Source organism: Panthera onca, chromosome F1 (assembly GCF_046562875.1).
Source record: "Panthera onca isolate mPanOnc1 chromosome F1, mPanOnc1 haplotype 2, whole genome shotgun sequence".
In the NCBI taxonomy this organism is placed as follows: domain Eukaryota; kingdom Metazoa; phylum Chordata; class Mammalia; order Carnivora; family Felidae; genus Panthera; species Panthera onca.
Window position 1 is genome coordinate 21,737,888 of NC_138355.1, and position 13,043 is coordinate 21,750,930.

Below are 13,043 nucleotides of genomic sequence, written 5' to 3' on the forward strand. Positions count from 1 at the left end.
CTTCTGCTTTGAGTTATGTAAGTATAGGAGACCCTACTTTCAGATTGCTACCATTCATCCTCCTGGTGTCTTAGATGGGCTGTCACTGTATATAAATTTATTTACTGTTAACCTAAGCAGCTGACTGTAACAGAGAGTAAAAGGAAGGACAAGAAATTTTAAAGTTTCTTCTCAAATGGAGAATTGGACGGACGAGTGAAAAAAAAAAAATGTAGGGTTGTTTCCTAACAAGCAAAGCTCAACTTTTGCAGAAAGGTAGAAAATTATGCCCACTATCACACTGGAAGCCAATTAAAAAGCTCAGTAAAGGGCGCCTGGATGGCTCAGTTGGTAAGCATCCAACTTCAGCTCGGGTCATGATCTCACGGTTCGTGAGTTCAAGCCCCGCCATTGGACTCCGTGCTGACAGCTCGGAGCCTGGAGCCTGCTTGGGATTCTGTGTCTCCCTCTCTCTCTGCCCCTCCCCCACTCACACTCTCTCTCTCAAAAATAAGAAAACATTTTTAAAAAATTAAAAAAAAAAAAGCTCAGTAACTGCTAATCGAGCAGCTCCACGGGGCCCTGACAGTGGATTCAAAGCACAAGGCTACTTGATACAAAGGGCAGTGGCCTAGGACAAGGAGCTAAAACCTTCTGGATGGCTCCATTTATCTGTGGAGCCGTCTCTCTGGGATTCCCAGTTTGCATTTCTGCGGGGTCTTTGTAAGAAGAGCACTGGACAGGTTATCTTCATCCCCACGGATCCTACATCATTCATCACCACAGAGGGTGCCGTCTGTACACATCATGGAACATGGCTCCCCAAACCTGGACACTATAAATGAAACAAGAATCCCCATCTCTGCTTCGATGAGTAAGTATATCTGCTAAGGCAAATATTTGTTGACGAAGTTCACTCTCTTCCGCATTAAGGCTTGGGTGAGAAATCACTCAATGGGCAAGGATATTCAAAAGGTATTTACGTAGACGTCATGAAGGATTCTTCCATACAAAGTAGGTTAGCGTACTTTCCCTATCCTACACCATTGCCGAGCCTTCTTTTATCCAATCATGAAAAAGAACAGATTTTGAAAAATTTTAAGGCATAAAATCACCACTAAGAGAAAGGTTTAAATGTCATATCGACCTGAGTTCAAGTAATGGATCCATCAATTGTGAGCTTTGCGACCCTGAGTGAGTTATTTAACCTCTCTGATCCTTACTTTTCTCCACTGTTGGAAGAAGTGAAAAGCCAGGAGTTGACACCAGATCTGTCTTCAAAGCTTGTTCTTTTAACCACCACACTGGACTGTTCCAGACAGTTTAAACTGCACCTTGCATGTGGGAACGTACTACATCTCTGCGGGCTGATTGATTTATCTTCGGGAGTACCTTCTGCTATCAAAAGCCATGGCAGCTAAAACTAAACACCAAGGCTCAGGAGAAACAGCCTTCTTCGCTAAGTTTCACACATGCACGAGCTCAATCTTTGGGTCTGAAACACAGGAGCACCCCTCAACAGTAGTGAGACTGATAAATCTGTTCTGTTCACAGCACAGAAGACCACACTTCAATGCAGGTTAAGCAACTGTGTCAAAATCAGACATACCTCCAAAGCAAGAAGGTCTACGGTCTTAAGAGCTTGGATACAAAATTTTAGTTGAGATAGGAAATTTTCATGATTTTATCTTCTCCTGAGAGAGTAATAAGGCCTTTTAAAGAAACTTCCAACGTGAAATACACATTGCTAACAGAGTCTGTCCAAAATAGGGTGGGGAGGATACTGACGAAGCAGGGCCCACTCACTTCTCCTGTTTCAATTCTCTAGAACACCATGAACTTTTGAGATCATCAATTGCAACCTGTCCATTACAACTGGACCACCTCCTGGAACATATCTTTCTACTTTGGACTGAAATCCAATGTAACACCTGTTAGCTTAATAGCCAACGGGTTAACTCTGTCAGCACCAATCATAATTCTTTCAAAACAAGTTTCCTCACCATGTGGGTTTTGCCTTTACAAACCTGTACTCTCTGCTTGCAATTTGAGCATACTTTCTTTTTCCATGGACTCTATCTCCTGGATTGCAATACCTAAGACCCATGCCCCTCCAAAAAACAATCAAACAAAGAAGCCTATGGTTATTTTATAGCCTCTTTTTAGTCCACAGGTCTATGCATATAAAGATCTTAAATTGGAAACTGTCTTTCCTTTGGAACATTATAGAGTTTCCCCAACATTTCTGAAAGCAGGTTTAGACTGCCTGACTTAGAGTTGCTAGATAAATACCATAAAGAAAAGGTTAGCATGACAATCTAGAGATGGCAGGCCTTGACTAAAAACATTCCAATTCAAAGCATTTTAAAATTACAGGTAGCGAAACAAAGCACAACTGAAAAGTTACACGTGGCCCTTGCACACTTTGGACAATAAGAGCTCCCACTACCCCACCCCACCCCCAACACTGCCCCACAGGATGACCCATCCTACAAGCAAAACCCACAGCATTGCTGGCTGAGGTAGCTGCTGGGAGTCAGGCTTCACGACCTTCTATGTCAAATCAGCCCTGCACTGCCTGGCTTCTAAGTGGAGAACTATGCTCCACTCTCTCGAGCCGCACACCGTCCCGACGACTCTCCTCCCACAAGGGCGATCCCAGTACTGCACCACACTCGGGCCATCCCGTATTCCTGTTCATCACCACCCACTGCTGAGATGGCTTCACCTTCCCCTTGGCCAAGCCAAATTGAATCCATCTTTAATCTTGTTCGTGTTTTGACTTTTTAAATCCGCACAAAGAGGACGGAAGTGGGATACACGCATGTGCCTTGGGGGACGGGTAAAGCTTCCTAGAGAGGTGAACAAGTGTGCATGGTTTAAAAGGAAGAACAGATGGGTGCCAAGTAGAGAAGGGGGAAAGCGCATTCCAGGTAGAAGGAACAGCATATGCAAAGTCTTGCAGGGACATGAGGCTGGGGACGTTGGCTGGAGTCAGAACATAGTCTTGTTTGCCTCACTGAAAAAAACAGGACTTGATCCTGGAGACAAAAGGAAATCAAAGGAGCTGATTTGGGTCAAGGTCGCTAATGAAGCCCATGTCATCCATGGAGTCTGCTCTTACCATGCAAGTAGTTCCTTCCCCAGCATTCCCACACCCCTTAACACCCATACCACACGATCAAGTGTTATTTCTTCCAATTCTTACAGGTATTTCAGTCTGTTTTCCCTGACTAGAGAGAATCCGAGGGCAGGGGCCTTTTATTTTATTTTTTCACTTGTCTATCTTAATAATGCCTACGAGTGCTGAGCAAGTGAATGATCAGTAATTTCCCAGGACTAGTGAATTTGTATTCCTCTAGAGGATGGCTTAAGCACACTTCAGTTCCAGAGATAAGAGTAGGGAAGCTCAAAACCAAAGTCACTACAGCCCTTACTATTGGCCACGAGCAACAGAATCCAGGACCACAAAACTTAACTTCAAGAGCAATTATACACTTGAATCTTTCCTCCATGAACCTGGACTAGCTCTGCTCCCTTACACAAGCTGACAGTCACTCCTATTCCCCCTGGGAATACTGGGCCAGAAGGGATAGGCATCAGCACATCTCTGGTTCTGAACATGCCCCCACTGACAGGGGGTAGGGGGAGACACAATCAATGCATTTAGGAAATGCATCTGGCCATGAAGTGAGAGTGTGTCTGTTCCTGTATGTAAATGCCAAGTTGCAGGAGGTTACCATAGCAACTCCAGCAGGGTGCTGCAGTGGGCAGCTTTGCATAGAGGTGCAGAAACCCCATTCTTTAACATCTGGTCTTTCACTGTGCACACTGGATCCCAGCAGGCTTTAGGCCCTGGCTTTGGGATTCTGCAAAAAAGGACATGAAAATTTTGAAGAACTGCTAGTCCAGTTTCCCATTTTTTATGCACCACACACATCCCTCCTCATGCACAGTAAACACTGATTGTAGAGCCCAAAACAGGGCTCTTTAGAAACACAGAATTCCCTTTACTCATTCTTGTATATTATGATGAACAGATTGTACTTGCACATCAGCATGACTTCCACACAAAATCTACAACCACTGAATAACCCGGCAATTTTTGTACACTTTAATGAGTAGCATATGCCCAGTGTCCCCATTCCCAGCCAGCCCCCAGCTTTTATTATGTTATTGGTATGTCTTTAACGCAAAAATAAATAATGCCATCCAGAGTGTAGGCTGGACTTAATGGGGTCAACTAAGCTGCACTCTAGGAAACGCAAACCAACTTTTCAAAGGATCGGGCAATTTCTGAAATTGCTTTTCTGTGGGGGTTGGAGAGTGGGAGGTTTACTCACCCACTTCTTAACGCTTTCACTATGAAGAGCTCTCTGGCGAATAAAGAGCATGAGGGAGATGTTAGATGACATTCCACATGTGGCTGTCACCTACGTATGGCCATCAGGAAGCCATGTTCCTACAAAGTGAACTCCAGCTGGTCGTACATTAAGTAGATGGAACAGCCTCCTGGATGGTTTCGTTGTTTTTCAGTTTTTGGATCTAAAGACGAACTTTGAATTGGGTTATCTCTGAATTCTCGCCTGGGCAAAAGAAGGATGATTTAGAGCATCACTAAAGAAATGGACTGCATGGTGGGCCTGCACAGCAGGGGAGACATACATCTGCACAGGGAGTAGGAAAAGAAATTTTGGTTAATGAAGTCACATGAACCTGTGGTGCTTTGCAAGATGCTGGAGCAGGACCACAATATCTTTGCAGCCTGGTAGTGAAAAAGAGGTGAATCAGAAATGACGTAGAGGTTCCAGGATCTGAAGGAGTTTTGTGGCCTAAGAAAATTAAAATAGGAGTACTGGGAGAGAGATGTAAACAAAGGAAGGAACGGAGAGCTCTTACCCAGGGAGATCATTCTAGGTGCAGGAACGTCTATGCCTACCTAAGGTAGCACTGGGAACAAAGAAGATGCCAACATTAAGAGACTACAGTCGGATGATTTCTTTATGCGAGGAATTGGGATGTGACATGGACATGTGGAGGTGGCTGGATGAGGACACTGTTGCACGTAGGCACCGAGGGAGGACTTGACAGGATGGACATCAGGGGTAGAGGAAACTTGAGTGTTCTGAAGGAAGGCCAGAAAGAGTGTCAGTAATCTGGTGAAAGATAAAGAACCCTCTCAGAGGGTGCAGCCTAGAGATCCAGCCGGTGCAATCCGGCCTGCACACGCCTGCCAAGATGGGGGCCAGATACCTGTTTCTAACTCCCCCCAGGAAATGCCGTAGGTGTCCAGGGGGTGTGAAGCCAAGAACTGAGCATGTGGCCAGAGAGTGGGGAGAAGGGCTTATGGGAGTGGAGCTGGTAGCCTCCAAGAAGTGCTCTGTCAGTCTGCTCCTGAAGGAAAGCGGGGAGGTCAAGGCCGGGAAAGGTTTCAGAGAGACCCCTGCAACCCGCTTCCGTGGGGCAGGGCGGCCGCGGAGAGGTCGAGGGCCCGGCGTCCAGGTCGGAAGCGGGGAGAAGCCGGGGGCACGGAGGCGCCGGCCGGCAGGTGGGTGTGGAGGGCGGGCCGGGCGCGGGGCGGATCCAGGAGGTAGCTGTGGGGGAGGGGAGGTCGGCGGCTAGTGGGTGTGTGGAGCTAGGGGAGGTGGGGGGTGGGGGCGCCGGGCCGCGCCTCGGGCCGCCTCGACCTCCCCCGGGACTCACCCAGCACGAAGTAGGGCAGCTCCGTGTTTTCCAGGTCGTCCACCACGACCATTTCTCCCGGGAAGTCGTTGCGCACCGAGAAGAGGAGCTTGGGCTCGGAGGCCGAGGGGCTGTGCATGATGCTCAGGTCGTTCTCGCGCAGGAAGGGCAGCGCCGACACCGTGATGCTCTTGAGCTTGCACTCCAGCTCCTTGGATGGGTCCACGTCGCCGGCGGCCGTGGCCAGCACCGCCGCCGGCCCCCAGCAGCAGGCTAGCAGGGCGCAGAGCCCGGCTAAAGCCATCTTGAGCCCCGGCCGCCTTCCTCCGGCGCCGCGAAGGTGGGGGAGGCGGCGAGCGGGCGGGAGCGAGCGAGCGCGGGAGGCGGGGGAGGCTGCGGAGGGACGTGGAGCCGGGAGAGCCCAGCTCCGCGGAGCCAGACGCCGCGCGCCGTGCGCGGGGCTTGCGCGCTGCTGCCCGGAGCGCCCGCGTTCTTTGTTCCTCGCAGCTGCTTCGCTGGGGAAGGGAAGGGGGGGAAGGAGGAGAGAAGGGAAGGAAGGACGTCGGAGGAGAGAGGAAGGGAGCTGAGGATTCTAGGGAATCAGGTCAGCCCCCAGCAGGCTGCCGGTGCTGCCGCCTTTCTCCTCCTTCGCCTCCCCCGGCACGAGCACGCTCTTGGCTAGGAACTACCTGCACAGCGTTTTTTAAAAATCGGTCTTTGCAATGCAAAATCTTCCCTCTCGCATCATCATCCGGATGGCTCGGGAAGGGCACTCAGGCACACACCTTAAAAGGCGTTTCCTGAGAGCAGGTGGGGGGGGGGGTCTTTCTAGATGCAAATGAGCCCCCCGTTATCTTGTCGGTGTAGGTGGCCCCATTCTTTTTTACCCACTGTTTGTGCAAATATATGTTGGATAAACGGGTGCTGAGAAATATGGACGTATATCTTTTTACTCAGCACTACTTTGCAGAAATATTTAGAGGAAATACGTGGGTTGTAGATATCTCAAGAGGTAGATGTGAACAGCAAAACAAAGCCAATGCACTGTATACAGTGAAGCTGAAGACCAGAAGTTTTATTGGCGATTTTTCTCTCCTTTGTTCCATTTCTGTTACAAATGTTATCTCTGGTAACCAGTATAAAAATGCTGTGGGGAGTGCTATAACTTACAGAAAAAGTAGAACTAGCTGGAAGAAATTGTTGAGCCTTTAATTTTAGAGAATCCAATAAATAGATCAGAGCTGGAAGGACATGTGGAAACAAAGTGTCTTAAGTACCCCTAACGAATTGGAACGGAATAAAGGAATGTCCCTCCGGTACGGACCAAGTCAGTCCCAGCCCCATCAGAAGCAGAAGAGTGTAGATAACGGCGATAACCCATGTAAGGTGTGTTTCCATTAGTGCCGGGCAGTGTTGCCTTAACAAAACAATGACTATATGCAATAAACCGTGATAGAAAAGTGAAGTTTGTGTGTGCTGGAATCTGATGTTTTACTGAACTTTCTCTCACGTGATAACCAATAATTTCTTTTAAAAGTTTGCCCCTCCATCATTTATTCAATGCTGCTTAAATAGTGTTGTAAGTCTCCTATAGGTAGTTCCTGCTCTCCAGGAATTTAATGCACCACACTCTCCAAAGAGGATCCCCATTTTAGAAACAATTTCATTCTCACTGTACCTGGTGTTAGTGTATTGGCATATATGAATGTATGTCCTTTAAAAGAAAAAAACAACAACTTTTGCCACATATTTCCCGTGGCTACTCTAGTTGATGGATGAGAATAGAGAAAATGAGCCATGTTCAAGGGGTGAAAGACCTGTTTAGTATGAGAAAAAGAACAAAAATACTTTATTACAAGTTGTCTTTTGAATCTGATAAGCTGAGAACCATACTCTGAGAACTAACCACTGCAAAAAAGATTATCAGCTAATGATCTTCCCAAAACGCATCCTTCTCTTCATTACTTCCCTAGGAGGTACTGAGGAAGAGAAAGACCCTGTGATACCTTTTTTCCTACTCTCCCTAGCATAAAAAACACTATTGAACTTAGTTATGCGAAGTTTACCATTGAAAAACTAGAGTAGATGCCAGGAAAACATACTTAGTCATAAAATGTGAGAAATGGCATAAAACTACCAAATCATCTGTTAGTTCAGTCTCTCATTTAATACAGGAGGCACTTGAGGCCAGCGAAATACGTGATTTGCCCAAGATCAGTCTAAGAAGGGGTGGAGCTAAGACCGCAAAGGAGACTTCTTTGCCTAATGCTCTTTCCACAACAGTTACATTACACTTAGGTGCACCCATGGATTATCATATCACAGTAATTCATTCAGTAAACATTTAGGTACCTACCATATGCTGGGCATTAGGCTAGGCACAGACAGTTTCTAGAGGAAAAATACTCCTGCTTTTAAGTAGCATATAGTCTATTACTTTGAAATCTTTTTTTTTCTAATTTTCTAAAGTGTCGAGTCACTTTAGAAACCCTATGTGAACCGTTTTGGGTTGATTTTCTAATAAGTCAATATCTAGTATTCTTTGCCTATCTACAGTCATTTTTACACGGTTTCCTACTCACATTTACAAGAAAAAGTGTGTAGAGTAAATGGTCATTGAAAAAAATGAGTATTGAATTGGAAATAGTTGGAAGTTGTTGACTCAAGCCTTTATAGACCTCTTGTCTTTCTCTATGGAAAGATCAGACAAAAGAACTGTACAAATAAATTGAGGTCAGATTTTTTCAGGGCACAGGATTCCTGTAAACATAGATACAATGTCACATGGCCTCCTCTTAGAGAATTAAATACCTAGAGATAGGGGAAAGGTTGAAGTTCACAAAAGCTAGACCATCTGTATCCTGTGATGTTTTCCATTTAAATGGAACTGGGAGAAACTTGTAAGCATCTCAATCATTACCTTTGTGTACAGGCAACATGATGTAGTGAAACAACAGGTTGGGATTCAAGTCTAGAGTCTGTAATTTGCTTATTTGGAAGTGAGATTGGGCCATTCTTTTTTTTTAATGTTTATTTATTTTTGAGAGGACGGGGGGTGGGGGGGAGGACCAGACAGAGAGGGGGAGACACAGAATCTGAAATAGGCTCCAGGCTTTGAGCTGTCAGCACAGAGCCCTATGTGGGATTCAGACTCTAGAAGGGCAAGATCATGACCCAAGCCAAAGTCCATGCTTAACCACCTGAGCCACCCAGGCACCCTGAGATTGGACCATTCTTACCTTCTGTGTCCCCATCAGTGAAGTGGAGTCCGTGATCTCTGCCCACACCACAAGCCACAGATCAGTGCAAATACTTATATTCACCAAGTTGTATTCAATAGCAGGTTCTGTTAATGTCTAATCTATCCCCTCTCCCCTGACAATACACATATGCATTCCATTCCAATCAAATTAAAGCCTGTTTTCCATTTCCAGTCCTCCCATGCCATTTGGTCCAACTGGGATGCACTGCTCTGTGTTCTCCAGGTCGTGTCTCATCTCCACAGACCAATCTCCAGCCTCATCTACGTAGTGGGTCCTTCTACCACATTCTTGTCTCACATAGCTCCTCATAGAGAGCATTTATATGCATGTACTCTCCACCTTACAAGGCCCAGGGCCACTGCCTAACATAATGTCTTGCATTGGATATTCCTGTTTGCAAAATAGAAACATACATACTTTTTAGAGTAGTGAGAAGAAAATGAGGCTATGTATCGAAAGGATCTGACACATTTTAGGCATTTTAGTTAGTGTTCAGTAGTGTGATAGCCTTTGACCTTATTTCTTTATTCAATTATTGCAGATAGAAAGTAAGCTTCAGAATCTCCTTCATGAAATGGTCTCCCTTGTAGTAGCCAAAAGCAAAAGAAGTGATTTACACTCTTGGTGTATACCAAGGGTAAATGACTGCATGTGTTCACCAAAAGAAATGTACGTGAACATTCATAGCAGGTTTACTTTTAATAATCAAAAAAAAAGGGAATCAAAAAATGTGTCATTAGGAAAATAGATACATGGCTTATAGTCACACAATGGAATACTATACAACAATAGAAAATACACAAGCAGACACACGGATGAGTCTCACAGACATAATGATAAGCAAAAGAAATCAGACACAAAAGTAGGCATACATGCAGATTCTATATTTATGAAATTCAAGAAAACGTAGCCATCAGTCTTTGATGATGGAAGTTAAAATAGCGATTATCTCTAGGGTGAGGAGGATTTTGACTGAGAAGTGCAGACAAGCTTCCGGGGTGCTAGAAATGATGTAGATAGTCATTGTGGATGCATATATAGGCAAAAATTCATCAAACTCTACACTTGTGGAGTTTTTAATGTATATTATACCTCATTAATTTTTTTAACATGGCTTAGAGCTCCATACCTACAGTAAGAAGAAGGAAGGTCAAACCTGTATAATAAGATACAGAGGAGGTGAAAGTGATGGATGGGTGGGGCTAAGGGGGGGGAACCATAGGAGAAATAGTTCTAATTTTTCCCCATTCATTCAGAACATCTGGCTCCTTGATGCTTTTTAGCTAATCCTGATGTGTACTACTTGGGCATTCATTAAACCTCTGCTTTCTTTTACTTTTTTTCTAGTTTTTTACAAAATAATCTTTGATGTCGCTCTTCATTCAAGAAAGCTAAATAAAAACACTTATCTCCCTTTCTATGTGTTTTTTTTTTCTTTCTCCCTATTTTCCCCACCACAAGACTTGGTGTGAACTCCCCAAATTCCTTTGCCAGCTCCAGCCCCTAGCTCTTCTGTTGAATTGGATTTTTCTTTAACAATTACTCTCCCATGCTCTTGCCAAAATTTAGTGGAGTATGTTAGTTAGCTGGACATAAATCAGCTGTGCATCCCCATTAGGACGTCAAGAATCTATTTCACACTCTTTGATCCAAAGTTAATAATTTTTTTTTCCTTAGTCTTGCCTTTTCTCCCTCCCCCCACCAACCCCTCAATTCACAGGCTCAGCAACAGCACCTGCTTCACAGAAACAAGGCTGGTCCTGTTCTGATTTCTTTAGTCTTCCTTTAAAAACCAAATGGAGATCAACAGTCCCTCTTCCTGACACACACTGAAGCAAAAAGAGACACACAGAAGGAGAGCACCAAAGGCAAAACAATTCTCTTTTTTTGGAAGCAGGACATTTTTCCCCTTTAATCTCTTCCCAGAAACCTGAAGTTCTCCTCTTTGCCTTTGTCTTCACAATCCTGGTTTTGGGGACAGAACGTTTCTTGATTTAGCTGTTCAGAGTCTCTCTCTACTCTTCTTACTGAGTTCCTGCTCTTTTTCCCTCCCTCTCTCTCTCACATCTCTGGGGGGGGGGGGTGTGTGTGTGTGTGTGTGTGTGTGCGCGCGCGCGCACTGTAAGATAAGTATTTCTCACTTGGGGGCTCATTTCTAATTAAGCAATTCAGGACCAAGAGGCTAAAATGCACAAAACAACTGAATAAAACCTCAAATTAGAAGGAAAATGGCTCAAATGGGTCCCTATCTCTAGGAGTTCTAGTTAAGCGAGCAAACAAAATGGTCTGGGACAAATGATTATTGTAACTCAGGAAGATTAGAAGAAAATGTAATTAGCTCCCAGCTTCTTCCTGTTCCGCGGCCTTCTTACACCCTCCAACTCCCCAGCCAGCCGAGAATTTATCCAAGGCTTCCTAACCCACACCAAAAAGTCCCTGCTGCAAAGCCGGGAGGGTTAACAGAGCTGGTACCCCAGCCTGCCAGCTAACCAAAGGAGACAGCCGGTGAGACTCCGAGCCCGCCCCCTGCCCAGCCGCCCAGCCAATGGGCACCTGTGGGGAGTGTGGCGCTGTGTCTCATTGGCCGCCAACCTACGTGCATAAGAAAGAAAGAGAGGGGCTGGCAGGGCAGCATTGTTATCTTAAGACACTCATCTGGTGTCTGAGTCTGCAGGTGACACTGCTTAGGTACGGAGCGCGGAGTCGGAGCAGGGACGCGCCTGGGCTGCAGCCCTGGGATGGAATCCACCTGCCTCGGAAGCTGCTCGCGGCTGCTCCGGCAGCGCCTCCGCTGAGCTCGGAGGCTCCCGTTAACACTTGCCCAGGGACGTGCACCTGCCTTACCGCGCGAGCGCAGGGGCAGGTCTGCAGGCGGCCGGCAGAGCAGTGGAGCCGGAGGAACTGTCTTCGCGCAGGTGCAAGGCAGTGATTTCGGGAGAAGGAGCGGGCGGGTGAGTCTCTTTAGAGTTGGAAGGAAAGCAAGATCTTGGGTTTCTCTTCCGTGGAGGGACAGGGGACTCCCCCAGCTGGGTTTTGCACTTTCCTTCCCTCTTCCACCCGCGTGCGCCCCGGCCTGGCGCTGAAGCCCCACTTCAGACATGCTTTGGGCGACAGGGACCCTCGCTGCTCAGCAGGAAGGCAGCAGGCAAGTGGTCTAACGGCGGCGGCGGCAGCAGCAAAGCGGGGAGCAAGAGAATTATTTGAAAAGAGACATCCGCTCCCTCTCAAACGCTGAGGGGGAGGCATTCGCGTTTCCCCAAATGAGAAAGAGCCACAAGAAATCATGAAGTAAAAACTTTGGAAAGCTGCCACTGGAGATGTTGCACAAAACCCTGGAATCTTTTAGGAGTCTCCTCCCAGTCGGTGGAGGTTTGGGGAGCAGCTGATACAGCAAGGAGGGCTCTTGCAAGGATTCAAGGTAACAGTGCAGGGTTTTGGTAATATTTCTCTCTTCCCTTTTCGTTGTCCTTCCGTGTGTCCCTTGGTAAATGGATCATTTCGCCCTCCTACCACCCTCTTGCCCAGGTGCCTGGCAGTTAGAGGGAATGATCCCACCTCTTAGTTTCTGCCTTGTGGAGCTGAGCAGTGGACTTTGGGGTTTAGCAGGAGATCGCCCTGTTACTGCCTCCCTGGTGTTGCATGGCTGTCACAGGGCTTGGGCACTCTGCCTGACCTATATTGCTTTTGCCTGGTTTAAGTCCTCAAAGTTAGCGCAACTCCCATTAGCGTCAGAAAATCCAATCGGGCTGGATAATTGCAGAAGATGACGGGGACTTTCGCCTGCTCAGCGGCTGCTGGGCTGAACTGTATAGGCTGTTCGCTGTGTTTGGGAAGGGCCCCCAATTGCTGAGGGTGTGATGCATGGTACATCTATATTCACATGCTCCTAGAGCTGGAAGGATTCACATGCTCCTAGAGCCCGTGGCATGTCGGTTAGCAGCTTCTTTCTCCCAGGCACATGCAGCCAAGAAAAAATTTCTGAAGAGTGCAACCCTGTGGGTTGCAAATAGTCTCCCCAGGGTGGTGGCAGAGCCCCATCGATTGAGTGGAGCCTGGCAGCACGCTGGAGATACGGGGAGAGAGCGGTGCTGTGCTGGGAAAGAGGGGTAGGCTGAGATT

General features: G+C 46.7%; 2 protein-coding genes across 7 annotated transcripts in view; one reads left to right on the forward strand and one right to left on the reverse strand.

The window, feature by feature from the left end:
* Positions 1-6,476, reverse strand: part of ASTN1 (astrotactin 1) — a 303,494-nt gene extending 297,018 nt beyond the window's left edge. For 2 of the 5 annotated variants that reach the window (XM_060643583.3, XM_060643587.3), the window contains exon 1: positions 5,683-6,475. In XM_060643583.3, the coding sequence (XP_060499566.1) occupies positions 5,683-5,965 (283 nt within the window). In that variant the 5' untranslated portion in view covers positions 5,966-6,475. Of the gene's footprint in view, positions 1-5,682 lie in introns of all 5 variants that reach the window. The other 3 variants (XM_060643586.3, XM_060643584.3, XM_060643585.3) reach the window with 2 other exon arrangements.
* Positions 5,420-13,043, forward strand: part of BRINP2 (BMP/retinoic acid inducible neural specific 2) — a 127,476-nt gene continuing 119,852 nt past the window's right edge. The window contains exon 1 of one of the 2 annotated variants that reach the window (XM_060643589.3): positions 5,420-5,527. The gene's annotated coding sequence lies outside the window, so the exon portion shown is untranslated. Of the gene's footprint in view, positions 5,528-11,534; positions 12,343-13,043 lie in introns of those variants that run through there. The other variant, XM_060643588.3, reaches the window with a different exon arrangement.